This window comes from Macrobrachium nipponense, chromosome 19 (assembly GCF_015104395.2).
Source record: "Macrobrachium nipponense isolate FS-2020 chromosome 19, ASM1510439v2, whole genome shotgun sequence".
NCBI lineage: Eukaryota > Metazoa > Arthropoda > Malacostraca > Decapoda > Palaemonidae > Macrobrachium > Macrobrachium nipponense.
The window spans coordinates 20,509,605-20,530,639 of NC_061088.1; the positions used below are offsets into that span (position 1 = coordinate 20,509,605).

Consider the following 21,035-nt stretch of genomic DNA (forward strand, 5'->3'; position numbering starts at 1 on the left):
AACAGATGTTATGTAGGAAGAGTGCTTGAATCAACAGTTCTAACTGATAGCAATAGTGATGATGATAAAACTGCAATGCTAATAATGAAATTGATAATGATACAGCAAAGCCTCAGTAAAGAGATTACTATGATTGTTTAAATTCATATTCATTTTCAGTGTTTAATGCTTCCCTATCATTACTGAAGCTAGTAAGTTAGCGTAGCTGGAATTCTGACTGTTGACCTTTACAGTTTTTGCTGAAACCTGATATTGAACTGCTGGAACTTCAGAGATTTAGAGTTCTTATTTGTAATGATGCTGATTGCATATTCATTACTGTATATGTACTGTTTTGATTCTATGATAAAATACTATATGGCAACTAAGATATACAAACAGTAACATGTAAGCAAACAAATGCATTTTTTGTTGAGTTATTGAAATAACTGCTATGTGCAGTTTATGTCTTCAACCTGACTTTAGAGCTCTTTTACTTCCTTTAGAATTGAGCCCTGCTGCCATTTCCTTACATTTTTCCTTGCTTCTATTATGCCTAGGGTACATGGGCTTATTGGGATGTCCATGCCTTCATTCTGTATAATTAAAAAAAGAATTAGGAACATAAGAATGAATAATAATATGCTAACAGAATCTAGAATTTATTTATGGACAAATATGTGATTTTATATTGATGAAACCTATATGCTTTACAGCAGTTGACATTGGAGAGTTCGCGGGCTTTTTAACTGTTATCAGGAGTATTAAATGTCCAAATTTACTGAATGTAAAATGTAAGCTAATACTGAAAGGAGTATTATTTTTTACTATCAACAGCATGGAAGGTGGAGAGCTATTTCAGCGTATCCAGGATCGAGCAGATGGTGCTTTTACAGAACGAGAGGCTGCTGCTATAATGAGAGAAATCTGTGTTGCAGTACAACACCTACATCTACTCAATATAGCCCATAGGGACCTTAAGCCTGAAAATCTTCTTTATACAAAAATGGGTGAGATACAGGCTGCTTTAAAAGTGTGTACTTGGAGTTTGAATATGGTGAAATGGGGTTATTGTATGTTCTTGTTAGATACATTTGAAAACTTTTTTTTTTTTTTTTTTTTTTTTTTTTCTTTCTTTCTATGAATCTCAGTACGTGTATATGGGTTTTGTGGTTAGTTTTCTGCCCCAAAAATTATAATCTTAGTTTAAAAGATATCCACATTACTAGCTATGGCAAAGGCATCGAGAGTTGGTCATGTCTTTCATCGGTCCATCCTGATTTGTATTTGCTTATTTTTTAAGAAACTGTTAAGGATACCTTCATTCAACTTCTTAATTTAATACAGCTGTGTGGGAGCTATCCAACAATGCCAAAATATGGTGTTCTTGACTTCTCATGTTTTGATGTTTCATTTAATTGATTTTAATGAAAACAGCAAAGGATTATTTCAGATACAGGTAACTGTTATTAGTAGAAGCAGTTCAGTAGCCACGCATTGTTGGGATTTTGACATGGGTTGCATTTTAAGGATGGTAAACTTTTTAAAAGTATTATTATAAAGAGCATCAGGGTTGTGGAGGGAGTCCTCATTAACTTGTTACCATTGGTGGCTGGAAGCAAATCTTTTAATGCTGGAGATGTGATAAATACGAGCAATTTCCTTAGGGAAACTAAGCTCTTCATCTTTGTTATGGAAGCTAATAAACTAGACTTATTCCTTTGACTGCTGGAAACCTAAATACCTAACCTTCAAAACCAACACCCAACAAACAAGAATATTTAAGTAGTCAGAAGATTAAGCAGTACCTCATTTAAATAATCTGCCTTTTTAGAAGTCTGTTGTTTCGTTCAGTGAGATGACGAGGAGAGTAGGCCTCTTAAAGCTATAGGATTTTAAGAGTATTTCTTACAGTATGCTAAGATATGATGTACATGAAAAGGGTGTGATTATATCCTGTAAAAAATTAATTTTTTTTACTTTTTATTACAATACAGTTTTTTGTTTATTTTAGTTAATTTTGTGATAGCTTAAATTACTCATAGGTTAAATTACTGTCAAAATATGTTTTATTGTCATGGTTACAAGTGTGAGAGATAGAAATGAGTTGAAAAATGTTATATATTCTTGACGAATCAACTTTGTAAAGGAGTTTATTCTGTTAGGTATAGTTTGTCACTATGAAAGTACAAACCATCGCCTTTTAACATAGGAGTATCCTTTAGCGTGAGCTGGGACAATTGTTGAACTTGCTAACAGGGTAGTTAACTGGTGGTAAAAGAGTTGTGAAGGGAGTTTAATAACCTTCACTCACTTACCAATATTAGGCACTTTTACTTTAGCCATAGTACAGTGCAGATGTGGTTCCCCTTCTCTTTTTGGATGAACTGGATGAGTACCTTACCACCCTTGTTTATTTGCATGTACTTTGGACTCAGTCCATATTGTGTATTTTTAGTTAGTATTTTGTGTCACTTTGGTCTTGTTTTTATTTCATTATCAATAAGAAACATACCAGCACCTGTGCAAGGGGTTTGTTCATCCACGTGCTTGCATTATCAGTAGTTTGGTAAGAGGAGGACCAGTCCAGCTATTTTCTTCTAATCCATACTTAACAAACATCTTCATATCACCTCTACAGGGGACAGGGATTCATGTGACTTGGCAGTTGCTGTTTTATGAGTAGCTGTAAAGCTTTGGCTTACTCCTGATTTTTCAGGTTTCTCAGTCTTCACTTGCATTCCTCGATGATCTTGTGGTAAACAAGGAGGCCAAATCTTTCTATGGTGTTTGCAGGCCCCATAGCTTCTCCATTTTTATGTAAGTAACTTACCAAGTAATTACATAGCTATTGGTTTGTAACTAATAGCTATGTAATTACTTGGTAATTATATATAAAAAATTATTTTATTTTAGAGATGTTGCTCTTCCAGTAGCTGAACTTGTGGCATGTTTCATTGTCTCCTATTTAAACCAGTCCTTTGCTGTGGAAGACTGTTTTGCAGAAAAAGGAAGAAGAGTTATTCCTCTCCCTTTCCTTCATCCTTGTCAGTATTGTATTCTTCAAGAAAATTTGTGTCCTTTTTCTTCCCTTGGACTCACTTCATCTGTATAGGACAAAGGAGGGGGGAATCTAAGGTCTTGCTTAAGAAGTCTAAAAAGGTCCTCTTAAGTCTGATGTTTTCCAGTGCCCTCATGCTTGCCCACCTTTCCATTTCCTCAAGTGCCCTTGGGCTCACACTGGGATGGATCTGTGAATAGTTATTTATTTCCATAGGAACAAAAATATTTTTTTAAAGTAATTTGTATTTTTCATTAGTATATGAAACAGTCTTTGATATAATTAAACCCATTTGAACTGCCCAGCTTGGTTTGCACAGCCAAAGACCTTGTAGGGGGATAGTGGCATTGTAAGTATTACTAAAGGTTCTTTGCAGTGTCCTTTTGGCCCCTAGCTGTAACCCTTTTCATTCCTTTTACTGTATCTCCATTCACAGTCTCTCTTCCATCTTGCTCCTGTTAAACTGTGTAAACCTTTCTAATACCAATTTCCCTTTCAGCGCTGAATGGCCTCATAGGTCCCAACACTTGGCCTTTGGTCAAAATTCTATATTCCATTCTCACAGCCAAGGGAAAACTGGCTGGTGTTAGTAGGTGAGTGGTACCAGGTTCAACTGGTATTGCAGCATGAGCTGAAGGATACTCATAAATAAAAGGCTGAAGTTTGATTACAGTACTACTTTAAAAAAAACAATCTTTGAAAAGGTTTTATATTTTGTTGTAATTTCATTATCATTATTATGAGTTGCATTTCCACTGAAGCACAGGACTTTATGGATTAGTACATTGTTGGTTAGCATCACACAGGCAAATTCTATACTAGATATGCTGTTTATTCTTTTCTGTCATTTTCAGGAGAAGAGGCTTCTCTCAAACTCACAGATTTTGGATTTGCAAAGGAGACCTTCTCAAAAGAATCATTGCAAACTCCATGCTATACTCCATATTATGTTGGTAAGTGCTTTTAACCTTTATTCAACTTGAATTGGCTGTATGATTTAATAACCAGTATTCATGACTTGTAGTGTCTTGACCCATTGTGAAAGCATTCTGTCCTAGTGACTCTGAAATGGGCTTGTTTAAGAAGATGCATCTGTGGCTGTATAATGCTTCCATAATTTGTTAAAACCTGGCTATAAGTTGCTTTTCATTTTTAATGTTCATGGATCTTTTATTCTCATTTTTATATGTACTCCTCAGAAAAGTATAGTTTTCTTTTCAGTCTTGCTTGGTTTCATTACTAAATTGGGATCTCCAAATAGGCTTTAAAAAAATGGTTGCAAACTTAGGCCTTGTGACTGGCATCAATTAATATCATTGCCAAATGTTTAATTGCTTCTTGTTAGGTTGCATTAAAAGTAGGTCAGTGGCATTCTTTTTTCTTAATAATCATCATCAGTAATGTATATTTCCCAATACTTTTCTTTGCAGCTCCTGAGGTGCTAGGTCCTGAAAAGTATGACAAAAGCTGTGATATATGGTCACTAGGAGTTATCATGTACATATTGTAAGTTTTTTATGCTTATTTGCAGCTTCCTACAAGAATTATACCTAGTATTTGTAACATGTAGAATGTCATTTTCAGAAATCAAGGTAATGAATATGATAAATGTCAGCAATATGTCTCAGATAAATTCCTTTCTCATTTTGTTCCTCAATAGTATTTTCTTTGTGCAGATTATGTGGGTTCCCACCATTCTATAGCAACCATGGACATGCAATATCGCCAGGGATGAAGAAACGTATTCGAACTGGTCAGTATACCTTTCCCAATCCAGAATGGGCAAATGTTAGCCATGATGCCAAGGAATTAATTAAGGGAATGCTTCGTACTGACCCAGAAGAAAGGATGACAATTTTTGATGTCATGAAAAATAAATGGATTGTGGTAAGTTTAAATGCTTTTTTTTAATACTTGAATTCGTTAGGAAGTGGGAAGAAATTTTGTAAAGAAACATGTTGTTCACTTGAATTTGTCTGGAAGTGAGTAGAAACTTTTTGTAAAAATGCATAAAATTAACTAAGTATTGAGGCTGTCAGCATAATACTTTTAGTAAGGAAAAAGTGCTTAAGACCTCTGTTGTGTAATGATGTGTGTCTGTTTGATTCTAGATTAAGAATGGAAAAGCCTATTTTAGCTTCTTTACACTGAGCTTTTTCCCTTATTAGTATATACTATACAGTATATATATAATATAATTAACCAGTAGATCATATACATATAATTTAGATACTACATGATTGATGTGGTATTCATGGGAACCAACAGTGTTAGATCAAGGTAAAAGCAGCATTCCATGGACATCATCAGGCCTATCAGCATGCATACAGTACATATTCCTTTCCCCTTACTCCATGGACATCATCAGGCCAATCGCATACATATAGTATATACTGAACAAACTTACCTGGCTAATGGGAAATGATGTGAACAACAATTGCTCCTTGTGATTGAAAAAAAAAACAGTGATTTTTTCTTTCATATTGGCTGACTCATTTTTTTTATCTTTATCAGGCTATTAAGTGTCCAGGGCTTTCTTGTATCAAACAGTAATGGTTAATCATAATTCATGGGTTTGTATGTATGAAAAAAGATAAAAGTTTTTGGAGATATATGAAATGTAACTTGGAGCAGTTGAGAGAACTGGAAATAGTACTCAGCTATAGATATAGTATCTCCCAAAATTTATGTTAAAGCAGAAGTGAACATAAATGTAGGAGTCTGTGGAGTTTGTAAAGCAAAAGTTACTGGTAGCTAGAAAATATATATCTTTTAATTCCAGCATTTTTGTAAATGTAAGATTAAATACTATTTTGAAGTAGTGAGTAGTTTTTTTTTAAGTAGTGGGTAGTTAGAAATTAGATTTAATCAGGGAAAATGTTTGATGGATGGTACAGTAATTGACATTTAGTACACCTTAAGGGAGGTGTCAGTATTGTCCTGTTTGTTAGAGAACCTTTATCTTTGTCAGATAATGTAATTTATTAACAATAGTGGTTAAGTTGACACTTGAGTTTTGAGAGATATACAAATATGTCCTTTCTATTTTATTTTCAAGCAATATACTGAGGTGCCACAGACTCCCCTCCACACCTCAAGAATCCTACGTGAAGAAGGTGACCTGTGGCAAGAGGTTCAGGATGAAATGACTCGCTCTCTGGCTACAATGCGTGTGGATTACGATACACTGCAGATAAAAACCCTTGACAATGCCAACAACACATTGTTAAGCAAGCGTCGCAAGAGAGCGACTGATAACTAAACACAGATAATTGTCACTGATTTCAGCTTTGCAAGTGAAAAATTGAAGGGTTACAAGCATAAAACATCTGTTATAAGTCAGACTCCAGATTTGATGGGCATGATGCCTTTTAAAAAATGTGTAGCCTGTTTATTACACAGGATTGTCTTGAAAAAAGAACTTTACTTTTTTCTTTAAAAAATGTCTACCTAGTATCAGTAGCATTCAATAAACTTAGACAATATCAATCAGGCTCAGACTTATCTTTTTAGGAATTAAAAGCAATAACTAGGTATTACTTTTGTATGTGTATTTTTCACTTTTGGTTAGGAAAAGTGGTATGTTTCTTATATTTTGTATATTCTACACTGTACTGTACCTCAAGTAAGATAGATTTTATACTGATGCACTCTAGTATATCCTGTGTCATTGATGCTGGGGAGTGCCAAAATTGAAAACATAATTTGAGTGTTGTTGTTACGTAAGTACTGCAGTGTATGGAAAATATAAAAAACTAAGAACATCAAAACCTTGGCTTTATGCATCTCAAATTCTAAAAATCTGTCTTGAATTCTGTGATGTGCATTGTGTTTGTAGCCAAGCCCCTCTTATGGGTTTGGGGAATAGACGAGGAGCAGCCTATATGGAGTGTGCTTCAAATCCAATAGAACCACTGAAGAATTTTAAGAAGGTAAAGCACTTATTAGTTTGATGGCAATTTCACTGAAGCTTGCATTTAAGACTGACCTGTACCTCTTTTAGATCCTATCTATACTCATTCAGATTTTTTGTTGTTTCACAATATATTCACTGCCAGAAATGTGATTAACAAGGAACAAGGCGTATTCAATGATTTTGTTTGTGGTGTGGAAGCATAAGAATGTAACTTGAAAGAAGTGAGCAAAGTTTTGTGCCCTAAAATAACTGAGTTGGAAGTAACATATCATTTGGTAAAAATAAGTAAAATACTATGAACATGCCAGATATATATGCAAGTATTTTATGGAAATTATCATCAAGTATAAATAACTCAATTCCTAAATTTAGTTGTAGATGGAGAAACTAATACAAGATGCAGTAACTTCATTTTTTAATACTGTTGAATGCAGAAAAATAGCATTAGGACTTATGCATTAATTGAATGTGCTAGCAATATTAATTATAGGTAGTAGAATTAACTTAAGATGTAACAATATTTTTTATTAAAGGTTATTTCTTCCCATGCATAACCATGATTTTGGTGTAAAATTCTTGAAATTATTTTATATGTTCCATTTTAACATATATCACGTCGCCTATTTATTTGTATGGGAACCTGTTGACAGTTTTCACATTAGTGAAGGAATAATAAATACATTTTATCTTGCAAATGGTGATTGCAGGTTTTGTATATAGATTTGGGAATAAATTTTTAAAATTTATATTTTGAAATTATGTTGAAGTAGCACAAATACAAAGCTTCACAAGCATTTGTTAAGTTTTGGAATAGGACAGTGTTTTATTATACTGTCTTGAGAGTAATGACAAGGTACACAATGTACAATTATTATAATGGGCAGTCATTATGAATCTAGGTTGTTTAGGTAAAAAATCTTCTGTTGGTCTATTTTGATACAACTGATAGTGTATTCATTTCTTAGTGTAAGTTTTCAAATTTTTTCATTTTGCTGTGCAAAACTACGTACTTGTTAAACGAAGATACCTCACAGACAGAATTAGGAACCAGTTGTACTACCTTTGTGATTTCTTGAACCTTTTGGAAACAACCTGTTATTATATTTAAAAACTTTGTAAGTTTTTTTATTTATGTTTCTTCTGCAAAAGCATAGTAATTTCAGTCTATAAAGATTTATCCTTTAACTGTCTAAAGCTCAAGTGATGTATGCCAAGGGATGTAGTATAGTTGCATTAGTAGTAGTTGTAATAGTGTGTAGTGGGTAATGGTGGTGGTTACAGTAGTAGTAGCACAGAATATCTAAGCTGTCCAAAAGTTGTAAGGTACAGGGGTGCTGGCCATGTAGTCAGGGTTGTCAAAGGGATCTAGTATTTGACATGAAATTTAGAATATCGTACATTTCTGCATATAAGACGACCTTTAGATAAGACGAGGCCAAAAATCATGGCAAATTTTCATGAATTTATCTGATATCTGTAGTATAGGACGACTTCTAAATTACAAATCGAAATGTTATTTGGAGGAAAGTGATTATTTGCAAAAGTTAAACAGTACAACTATATTAATAATAATGATAACTTAGGTAAAGGTTGTTTTGCTTGTTGTATCCCATAACAGTATTACTATTATCATATCATTACTGTATTACAGAATATAAACATTGCCATTGTTCATCATTTGCATTTGATATTGTTTACATTCTCAAAATCTCGGCTGATTTGAGTATTATCGATATCTTCATTACCATTATTTGTTAGGAGAGATATAATTCGGAGATACCTTTTATCATAACGAAGTTTGGTTGAAAACATGCACATATTACTTCATTGTATAAGGATTGAGTAGGTGTGTGATTTCTCCAGTTCTAAACATCACTGCCGCCTAGCCGTTATTCATTTTGTTCACCCTCGGCTATAACCTGCAGCTTTAATTTAGTAGTATGCTTTCTTGAGATCTCCACTGCATGAGAAATGAACAAAAATGTATTTTATTTTTACTTATTGAGAATCGCCAGGGTTTAACAATTGTAACATAGCTCATAGTAAACGCTCAATAATTATGGTAAATGACGTCAGCAGTCAGCTGTTTCTCAATTCGGTTGTTTATGCCAAGACATGTTTACAATAATCGCTTCATTCAGAATTCTAAAAACCGGAATTTTGTAGTGGAGGATGGAGGAGTATCATTAATATTACAATCGATGAGATTGAGAGAGAATCGCCTTGGTCAGGTAGAAATCCACTTGCAAAAGTTGAATAATAGTTGTATTGAGAATAATGATAGTTTAAATAATTTGCATTCTAGGTTGGTTTACAGTCTCAGTTGATCGCGTTTTACCAATATCACTGTCTTTAGTTGCTGAATGGAACTTAATTAAGAGATGCATACATTCCTTTCGTAAGTGATCAAAGTTGGGTTTAACAAAGCCGAGTTTATATGTTTTTCGTATGGAAGGATGTGGAAAAGGGAAACCTTTGTTTTGTTTACGTTTCGTCGCCATTCTCAAACAACCGCTAATAATACTACAATAATGAACGATAATAATTGTACACAATCATCTTTATGTGCCTGAATTGTTCAAAACAGTTACAATTTTTAATTACAAACAGCTTTGCGTGCTGCCTCACTTGATGTTCGCTGCGTTTATCAAAAAAGCATGGATGGAACGTGAAAATATAGTGTCATAAAATCATTTAAAAAATTCCTTGAACTGTACTGAAGATGGTTTGTATATCGACGACAAAGCCGAAGTCGACTCGCCAGAACCAGACTGGAATCCTTAAGATCGTGGTACATGTGATCAATCTTGTGATATGTATGAGAAACCTTTAATGAAAAATAAATATTTTGTTATCATAAATGTTATTACTACTGTAATTACTCTGCTAATGAAATTTCTTAAAGGCTACCGAAAGATAAAGGTTGCTGTCATTGCAACTGCAACTTGATGCTTACATTTTCTCAGCTGGGATCACATAGATAAATTCTTCTTTCATTGATTTTGAATTATTCCTCAAATAGGCAATTTGTTATGAAGATATGCCAATAATATATGTGGTAAAATGGTTTTATTACCTTTACCATTTTATTTCATAAAGTGAATCTATGTATGTTGCTTGGTAGGCTATAGCACTGAGGCTGAGACTAGCCTACAGATACATTTCTTAGAAGTCAAGGTTTGATCTTTGGTATTGCAGTAAAAGACGACCCCCAATTTTTAGGAGGGAATTTTAGGATTTAAAGGTCGTCTTATACATGGGAATATACAGTACTCAAAATTAACTCTGGGTCTGATTATGTTATTCATGCCCGATAAATATTTTCTAATGTGGTATTATAAAAATGGTGCTGACCTCGTTTGGAGTTGGGTTCTAATTTGGAGATAAATATTGTGATCACTTAAAGATTCATTAGATAAAGAAGTAATTTTATACTTTTGAAAGTGTAGCACAAATTATGTAAACTCATCACTTATGAGAAATAAGAGAATTGCCCAACTCTTATGCAATTAACACTTAATTGAATTTGCTTACATTGTCGGTTATTAAATACCCATTGACACCACTGGTCTCCTGTAACTACTTAGTGGTAATGATAATGTACAGCATATGTATCTCCAACTCTTCATTTAAGAAATATTTAATAATCAAGTGTAGTCAGTGAAGTTTTGTGTAATTTCTAATGTCTTTTTCCTTACGTATTTTCTTTGTTTACAGAAGTGCCATGAAGGTGTATCTGTTCTCAAAGCTGCCATTTTGAAATTGCTTATTAAAAAAAGTTACTTAGAAGGATCAGTGAAGCTTAGAATTCTCAACTATGATTTCATCAAGAAAATGAATGATTTATAAAATTAATGAAGAATTTTCATAAAATATTTATATAGTAGTATATACTTAGGTGACTGTAAACTGTGTTGCTTGTATTTTGTTACCATCTAAAGGTATTTGACAACTCGTGACATTTTTTATTATGATTAGAGGAAACCGTGAGTTTTGGACCAACACTACTTCAAGAGTCATTAAGTTAAATGAATTTCCTCAAATGTCCATGTTCCCTGAGCTAGAGTTGTTATTGATCCCAGATGGAAAGCTGCCATGTATCTTTAATTGTGTAGGTTTACATAATTTTGCCTATATGAACCACCAGACCAGGCCCTCAGGACTTATGACCTCATTATTCAAGTATGGTATTTAATTATAGTAAGTACTTAAATATAGTAAGTTGAGCTAGGCAGCTTTTATACTGCAGGGCATTAAACTCTTGAAGGATGTGTAGAACATAGATACTGTAATTTTTTTTTAATTGGGATTTTCTTAAATTGATTTTTTTGTCATCTTTAGAGACAATGATTTTCATCAGTTCACATATGACAGCTTCGATATTAAAGTATCAATCAGAGTTGAATTTTATTTAGTCTTGAATTTATGGTGTGGAATAAAAGGATTTGGAGATATGTATTATCTTGAAGCATTTCTTGTTAGTTTGCCTACATTGTCCAGCAAATTGCATTATTGATGTGGCCACATTTCCTTTTGTGTTCCTTGTATCAAAATATTATGGTGCTTGTTTTGGTTGAAGTGTTATGTTCGTATATTGTAGGTTAGGAGTAGATTTTTTTGAGAGAGAATTATCTGTTGTACTTTTTTCTTGTACTCTATAATTTTCATTTGTAGATTTAGGCAACTATTTTTCTTTCCCTGCAAGTAGAAAACTTATCTGTTGCTAATTCCAAAGTGAATTCTTTCTCTGTATTATTTCTTTGTCATAATTTTTTATTAACTCTCTCTGAAGTTCTTGTCTAGTGCAACATGGCAGTGCTTTAGCAATATGTTTGGGATAATAAATGCTGTAGTAGGCATACAATATTTTATATTAAGAGTCACCTCTTAATATAAAGATACAGTTTGGTTTTCTAATGATTTTACTAATGCTTTTATAATTACCATCTGTCATGTGATTTGGTTAGGCTTAGCTATTCATTCTGGATGACTGTTTTCCTCTTTCCTAAGTCTCATGTTTTGTGCCATGTTTTTAAACTTTCAAAAAAAAATTTCATTATACTGCTTCATTTTTTATTACACCTTTGGTTTGAAGTGAAAGCTCCTGTTGTTTTTTGAGTGTAATATAAACTTGTCTCCAAACAAATCCTTGATAGAAATTTTGTCAGAATCTTCAAGATTTTCAGTTCGTCTAGCTGTTAAATTTCTAATGAATTGCAGTATATTAAATAAGCTTTATTTTTTAATTTTTTATTAAGAAAAAACCTTGTTAGTTAGCCTTGTGAGAGTTGAGAATGTTTACTCAGTGGTATGGTTACACTAATAATAATAATAATGGGAAAGTAAGTCCACAGTAGTAAGTCTGTTTGACTTTATGTAAAATATATAAAGGAGAAAGCTTTCGATGACCTGCATAGTCCTCCTTGTCAGTCCGAGATTGACAAGGAGGACCATGCTGGTCATTGAAAGCTTTCTGCTTTATATATTTTGAAGTCAAACAGAAATACTACTGTGGATTTACTTTCCCATTTTATTGATTCATGTGATTATGAGTTTCCTTTGAATAATAATAATAATAATAATAATAATAATAATAATAATAATAATAATAATAATAATAATAATAATAATAATAATAATAATAATAATAATGACAGCACTTGTGAAGTAAAGTCCAAGATATGTTTTTCAATGGGATTGGGTTATTCTTTGGCATGACTGATATGTAAAGTCAATAAAAATACAAGTATATTATTGTCAAGTAATGTCCAAGATAAGGAATCATGGAGAATATCCAATACAGGAAAAAATTTTTAGTTTCCATATTAAAATTTGTCATAAAAGTAATTTAGCAAGTGTTAAAGAGAAAATCTTCTGTGGCAAGTGGAAATACTATGAATACTTTGTAACAAAATCCAGACATTTCATTTTCAAATAAGTTTTGAGAAATTTGCTGGTGGAAGGATTTTCCGTCTTCAACATTGATCTTTTGTCAGGAACTATGAAAAACAGACATAAGTCCTTTTGTTAGTTTTCACCAACTTTAAAATTTTGTTGTATAGTTTTGCTATGTAGCCTTTTCAGTATTGTTTTGGAAACTTGTATTTATGATTTTGTCAACAATACAGAAAATTTCTTTAGAATAGTGAACATTGAGTGTAATTGACGAAGTAGTGTAGGCTTAAGCAATAAGGAAGAAATCTGGAAACTACATAAGGGAAAAAATGAAAGGAGCAAGAATATAAAATAATAACTCTTTCAAAATACTGTGATTGAATGTAACGGGTACACGTGCACATAAGAAAGAGTAAAGCAGCCAGGAAAACTTGTTTCATAACAAACCCATCATTTATACTTAGCTGTCACATCAGTTTCCAAATGTCTAGACTGCATTTTTTTTGGTCAGATGGATAGAAAAGTAAAGAAAGCTACTGGGCCAGTACCACCCAGAACCCTCCAGTACCCCTTTTTTTTTTCGTACCTGTCAAGTTTGCAATAGCTGGGCTGTTTCTGCTGTGTAGAATTACCAAGGTTAATCCCATTATTCAGAGATTATCCACAATATTTTGTAAATTTTGATTACCCTCACCTTTACCGTTAGATAGAGGGTTTGATTTTGTGAGGTTTATACCTTCACCAGTTTGAATACTAGGTTCTCCTTTAATTTGTAATTTTTCTTCTTGTAATTGGAGCGAACAAATTTTGCAGCCATCATTGATTATTTATATTTGTTTATGCAGTTAAATTTCATTTCCTTTTGCTCAGGCTAGTGTGTTTGGCATTAGTATTACAAGAAATTTGGTGTTAGTAGCATTACATTAGGGTTTGGTCTGTGCCATTAACTGGTGAAGTCATTAGGTAGTACCTAGTTAATACTAAACAGTATCTTTGGTATTGCTATTTACTCATTGTATTTGAAAGCAAAGGTAAGAATTTTTATTATGAAAGTCAGTCAGTTTTTTTTTTATTTATTATCTTAACCTATTTCATGTTAGTTATTAATTTTGTTACCTCAGAGTAAGCATTTTGTGTATTTAACTGTATACACTTTATCTTGCTTTTGTTATTTTTTAATTGTTTTTGGAATAATTTATTACAAAGTTGACTTTATGCTTATTTTCCTTGAAATGTGGCTTAGCCTTTACAGATTGTAATGTAGTTTTTACTTGTCTAGACATGTTTGATATTAATAGCTGTTTTTATAATTCGCTAAATTTTTTAATGTCAGTCTACACCATTTGTACAATTAGACTACTCTTGCAAAAACTGGTTTCCCACCTGTACAAGAAGAAACCCAAGGGGTTTTTCACTAATATTTCTGTTGTATATGCTGCTTATTCTTTGGCGATGTCATTCCTGGTAGCATTGCCTCCAGAAGCGATAATTAGGGATATTCTGCATTTATAACTTGTTTCTTCTGAGTCTTCAGTTGCAGTTGAAGGAATAGCTGTTTATTCCCTCGCATGATTTGATGCATCAGTATCTTTGGCAAATGATTTCTGTGGCTAACCTTGCTCTAAACTAGAAGATATTCCCTATCCCATTCACAGGCACCACTTTTCTCCTCTCCACCTTTAATATCAGTGATTAGGGAAGAACAAAGTTTCTTCACTTGGTTATGGAATTCTTCACCTGCAGTATAGTACAAGGTATCAGTTTGACCTTGATTCATCTTGTTGCCCTCTTAATACCTGCTTCATGGGCCAGAGTGCATATAATCTAATAGAAGTGCTCTTTTGCTTGTATATATGGGTGTGAAAAGTCCTTATTCCTTGCATACTTAGCAATACTCAGCACCTCATATGACATCTGTTACATGTATCCCCAATACAAATTGCCCATCAGCAGATAGTGCCAGCTTCCATATTTAGCCATTAATTATTATAAATAAGGTTTACCATGTACATGCTCGTGAAACATGCATATGCTTTTCTAGAACTTGTGGAACATCTCCAGCTGTTAACATAACTGTTCATCATGTAGTGTAGATAGGTTTTATTTAGATGCAAATGATAATCTGTTTAGTAGTGACAACTTCCCAGTAATTATTTTATATTAACAGAGAAGCCTTGAATACTTCAAGAAATATTCCCCCCCTTTGGTTAAAAAAAAAAAATCATGACATTAATAACTAACAGATTCTTTACCAATCCCAATCTCTTCCACATGCGTTAAAATCTGTATCAATTATATCTTTTATCAATAGATGATTCGATAAGTTGAAATGTAAATACATTTCTTAAAAACACTGCCAAAACTCGTGGTAATAACCTTTGAAATAAGTTTATGTAAAATAGAATATGTAGTAATAAACCTTGAAGTAAATTTAGAATGTGAAAGGGTGTCTGTATAATTCTGAAAACAGGTTACCAAAGGCAGAATGATTTGTTTAACAATATTCCCAATACTTAAGAAGTCTGTAAAATATTAGTGGCTATTCAATATGAATTTTAAAAAATAGTGATAAAAAAAGCTGTACCCCTGAATTTAGAAATAATGAATATTTAATCTGACAATATATTTCCCACAAGAGTTTGAATATGCTTTAAACTGCTTTTATTAGTTCTTTCCTTTGTAGAAGTGTTTAATTTGAAATGGGTAATGGCTCCATTTGCAGATTCTTACCTGTTACAATATAATCATTTACAGGGTAGTATTTCTGCCAGGCCATTTATGCAAATTGTTAAAATAGTCAGTAAATACCTGGCATACTTAGGGCTGTTGTAAGTTTCTAAATCTCAGATTGCATCCACACATTATAAATCAACACTAATCTCTCACATTTCCTGGTCCATATTTGTAAAGGGTTAAGGTGTTAGCAAGTTTTTGGCCCTATCTGTCGAGGTAATCAATAACAGAACAGTTCTAATGCCAGGTCATCAAACCAAGCTTTCATATATCAATCCACTGCAGATATACCATAAAAATTATATGACAGTGGTTTTTGGGATTACTTTTCAACTTTTGTACATAATTTCTAGGTGATAAGATAAGTCAAGTTTATTCCATATTCGTAGCACTCAGGCTTACTAATACCAATCAGAAATAATTGTTTGTTTAGGAACTTTACTCATTGATACTCTATGTACTTTTGCAGTTAATAACACAATAGAACTACTGACATAAAAATGCTAAATTTCACAATTTATTATACATCATCAGATCGTCGTCATTTAAAAAAAAAATGCCAAGCCATACCTTTCTAAGGTAGACAGAAGGGCCCAAGCAGTTGGCTTTCAATTCTCCATTATCAGAAACAGATCCTGATAAGAATCTCCAATATGGAATATTTAAGGAGACTTTAATACATTGAATAAGATTTAAACTTGAGAACAAACCTTTTTGGAGAGTCATATAAGTTAAGAATTTAAATCCTGTTTCATTAAAATGATAATAGGAGTTTAATTCTCCATTGTTTTATAAGAATGTTAAATGGGTGGATAATTATATTAAGTTGAGAATAAAAAATACTGTTATATCCTTTCATCTGTCAGTGAAAGTTTTATATTTAATATGTCAGATATGAATCAGCTTTAAAGAAAATTGAACTTGTTCATAAGGAGACACTTAGAATCTGTTTTTTAGCTTTTAGATCAATCCACTTGTCAATCAGCACTGTGTTAAGTATTGAAAGCAAATCCTTTGAAGGAATTCTGTCTGTTTTAACCATTTTCAGTAAATTATTAAATTTGCAAGGAGTTTTGATATGATAAATAAGATCCAGTACAGACGATCATTATCAACAAACATTTTGTACCAGCCCTGAGATACATGAAAAATTGACTGAGGTGACGAAGGCTCAGAGAAGAATTAAGTAGCAGCATATCCAGACCACTTGAGTAGAAATCCTCAGCTCATCAGGCCAGTGAAGCGCAGTGGGAGTATTAAAAAATGTAATCACAGTAACATTGACAAAAATCTGATTGAAAGACAGCAATAATGTATAGCTGCATAAAAGTAGGTTAGGATTTATGAGAGTTTGAGTATGGAGAGGCTGGGTTGGATATTTTGGGCTCCAGTACCACACGAACCCCAACTATCACTGACTAGCTTTAAAATTATATCATTTTATAACCATTTAGAGCTGTTTGGTCACACTCCAGGACCCTACAAGAGCATTGCCTTGCAGTCATCTGGTTTTATCAGAAATGAATTTGGGATCAGCACCAGAGCAGTTGGGATTTAATGAAAACAAAAGAAGAGGTAACTGGTGCAAGAGAATTTCTTGTGTTTTTTATTAGTCATCAGACAACCTCAGTAACCTTTCAGTATCTGTTTTTAAGCTCCTTTCATTATTGTAGAAAAAACCTGCTTTATTTTCTCTGCTGAAGTTTGGATAGTCTGACATGTAAGGGCAGCCGTATGAACTTAAGTCATTGTTTGCTTTAGGCTAAATTAGGTGTCTTATAATGAATACAAGTGTCAGCAGCAAAGGTTTTGTAATTCCTTTGCTTTTCAGTCATTTGAGATAATTTCCTCATATAAAGGTAATTTCCTCACAGATAAAGGTACCTGTAGCATAAACTTACAAAGTATTGTACTGTATGTTTAATATTTGATATGTGAATAAGTACTTATTGCATGGAAAGGAATGATTTGTAACATGGTTTCTTCTTCCTGTTGTATATTTATAAACCTTCTCCATATCTTTTGTAAAAATACAATCGTAGAACCTAACTTTGACCACTGAACAGCTTACCGTAGTATTTTTATGCAGAATATGAAGTTAGCATGTGACTTTTATGGGATATTTCATGTAAAATATAGTTGCAAGATGGCATCAAGTTTTCATTTCATACATGCCTCAGTGCAGACATAAAATCATAAAATCTTGTATACAATTTGGCTATACAGTACTGGTATTCCATTATAGTGTCTTGTGGTTGTTTTATTGAAAAGTAGTTTTTCTTTAACATTGTAGTTAGTGTCAGTTGTTTGAAATATAAACATCACTGTGCTTCTTAATGTTTACATCTTCTTAATGTTTTATTTTGTTAAAATTGGTACCTGTACTGTGTAAATTTAAAGCTGCCAGTTTCTCAGAGTACATCATCCCTCAATTTTAAAATGCATTTCAAGCTTAATGATTGCTCAATATATCCTTGTGGAAGGATTGCACCCTTTTTGGAGTATGAGTGAAGTTTTCACAAAGTGTACAGTGATTTATGCTGAGATCTCCAAAGCATAGCATTTTTGGTAACTGATAGTACTGTCAAAGTAACCATAATTTTTACTAGAATGTTAATTTCTGTTAGTAAAAAGTAGATGAGATCTATCAAGATAGGCATGCTGTCAGGTTTCAGACTTGCCTACATTCATTCTTGCACCATGAAGGCTTTCAGTTCCTCTTCTCTCAAGCAGTCATGGCAGAAAAAGTAATATGATATTCTGTTTAAGATGAAGCTTCTAGCTAAGTGTTAAATGTTCAGTAGTAAAGTACTTAATTCATATGGAGGACTCTGTAACCAAACTGAGTCTTTGAGTGATGCTAGCAGATGTTTGTATGTCTACAATAAATATTTAGAAACCATTTATAGAAAATTGACTACTGTGTAAGTGTGGTGCAAATCATATATAAAGTAGAGATCCTCCTAGTTGGATGACATCTTTTTTCCAGATGGTAGTTTGGTATGTGTGCCATGGTGAAGATAGGTTTTTGGACTAGTGATTGTAGAGTATACCAATCTACTAAGCGAACTTGATATGTACGTGTTCAGATGATATTGTTTTTGGAAGATAAAGATCATGGGGTAGTAAGCACCCAGTTTTTAAGTGTTAGAGGCATCACAGTTACAAGGAATTTACAAAAATAATTACAGCTGTAGTCTTTAATGTCGGTACTTCTCATGACCAACTATTACAACTAATATATTACCTCACAGCTAATCAGTTGGTGTTCGTTGCCAGTAGAAAATGTGTTGAAGAAAAGAATGTGCAATCAGTTCCGTATAAAAGAGTGGCATTTTCTCTCTCTCTCTCTCTCTCTCTCTCTCTCTCTCTCTCTCTCCTTCCTCTCTCTCTCTATTTTTTTTTCAAATTCTTTGTAATTGACATTGGTTCACTTATCAGTTAATCTAATGATGTTTACTAATCATAACTTTGGGTTTTTTGTGCTGTTCATAGTCTGTGAGTAGACTGTATTTTACTACACATTGATAACTGAAATAGAATTTTTGCTTTTTTCTCGTCTTGCAAAAGGTTTACGCTAGAATTAGTGAGGATTTTCAAGTATGTACTGTACTCTTATTGTTTTAATGAGAAGCCTCCCCTGTGTTTTAATGTGCTTTTTTTTATTTGGTCCTCAAATTCTTCAGAATGTTGAACAGTTACTATTTGTGAAAATATTTTTCATGTCCCTTATATCCAATTTTTGCTTCATTTTAAACTGAATAACTATAGGCAGTCCCCGGGTTACGACGTTCCGAGGTTACGACGCTTTTCAATTATATTCATCAGAAATTATTTCCAGGGTTACGACGCATGCTTCAGAGTTACGACGCCTACAAACGCTGATCTGGCAGATGAAATATGACACCAAAAATGCAAAATAATCAATATTTAAAGGTTTTTTGATGAAAAATGCTATAAAAATGCAGTTTACATAGTTTTGAATGCACCCAAAGCATTAAAAGTAAGGTTTTCTTAGGATTTTTTATGATGTTCCGGCTTACGACGATTTTCGGCTTACGACGGGTCTCAAGAAACGGAACCTCCGTCGTAACCCGGGGACTGCCTGTATTTATTATATTTAATGCTTGAAATGTCAAATTATTTGGTTGACTAAATCATCATGAAACTATCAAGGTTTGTTATTATTTTCTAGATTGAATTTAGTATAGCATTTTATTTCTGCTCTACTTTGTCAAAACACAAACATTTTCCCTAATAGACATGATTGTAGTTGAGGATCATCTACTTTAAAGAAAAAACGAGAATACGAAATCAAGACTGTAGTCTCTGTGGATGTTCAATTTATATTAGTGCACATATGCTGGCTACCACACTGTAGGGTTTTATTCAAAATGAAAAACGTGTTTTCTCTCTCTCTCTCTCTCTCTCTCTCTCTCTCTCTCTCTCTCTCTCTCTCTCTCTCTCTCTCTCTCTCTCTCTCTTTGAGCACCTATTTTTGGTGTTTTGCGAGTGTACTGAGGATGAGTGGCCATATTTATATTTACGTATTTATTCAGTTTGCTGCAGTTGACTTATTTTGTATGTATGCAAAAGAAAATTCTGTATTCGTATGGCATTCATGGATCTCTACTTATAGTATCCTGGAATAAAAAAATTACCTTATTCTGATTACATGTCTCAGTGATTGGTAGCAGATCAAAGCAATTTAAAAGATTGAGAATCACATTTATGAACTTAGATTTTATGATAAAAGTAGGTTGTGATTTCTGTGTTACAGTTGCTGTTGATATTTTTGTATACAAAAGTATTTACAAAATGGTCTTAATCCAATATTTTATTATATGAAAATTAATCATGAATTTGATTAATCTTGGAAGTACAAATTCTAAGAATTACAGTTTGCTTCCATCCCTTTTCTTTCTTATGGATTAGTCATCGGCAGTTTATTTTGTAAATTGTCATTCTGGGTGTGTGGTAATAGCCTTGGGTAATTATTAGGCTGACTTACTCAGACATTCTTCAAGATATTCATGGCTCATGCAATGATATCAGTTGAAGGTATGGAGGATGTTCATGAAATGAAGGAAAGCTTTCTAACAGGAAGATTGCATGTGTAGATTGTATGTGAGAGCTAATTAAATAAACTGTTAATGTTATTGGTAATTTCATTCCCCTCTTTCTAATTTTTTTTATCTATAGTAGTGAAGTTACACTGTAGGATAGTTTCTCGACCTTCATAAGGTTTATTTTTGAATGAGAGATGAAACAAATTTTAAACTAAAAGATGTAAGGAACATAATCATATGAACATTCATGCTTCAGTCACCAGTGAATGTGAAGTTTTGGAAGTAATCAAATATTAAGAAATTCATCATTTTAATTTATCCAGTTTTCAGTTGTTTCAAAGAGCTGCACGTTATTAAGTGAAATTTAGATTTTTGCTAATGA

General features: G+C 32.9%; 1 protein-coding gene across 1 annotated transcript in view; it reads left to right on the plus strand.

Moving 5' to 3' along the window:
• Positions 1–20,743, plus strand: part of LOC135214731 (MAP kinase-activated protein kinase 2-like) — a 94,014-nt gene extending 73,271 nt beyond the window's left edge. The window contains exons 3-7 of the mRNA XM_064249072.1: positions 817–989; positions 3,895–3,993; positions 4,471–4,546; positions 4,717–4,927; positions 6,099–20,743. Coding sequence (XP_064105142.1) covers positions 817–989; positions 3,895–3,993; positions 4,471–4,546; positions 4,717–4,927; positions 6,099–6,302 — 763 coding nt within the window. The 3' untranslated portion in view covers positions 6,303–20,743. The remainder of the gene's footprint in view (positions 1–816; positions 990–3,894; positions 3,994–4,470; positions 4,547–4,716; positions 4,928–6,098) is intronic.
• The last annotated feature ends 292 nt before the right edge of the window (positions 20,744–21,035 follow it).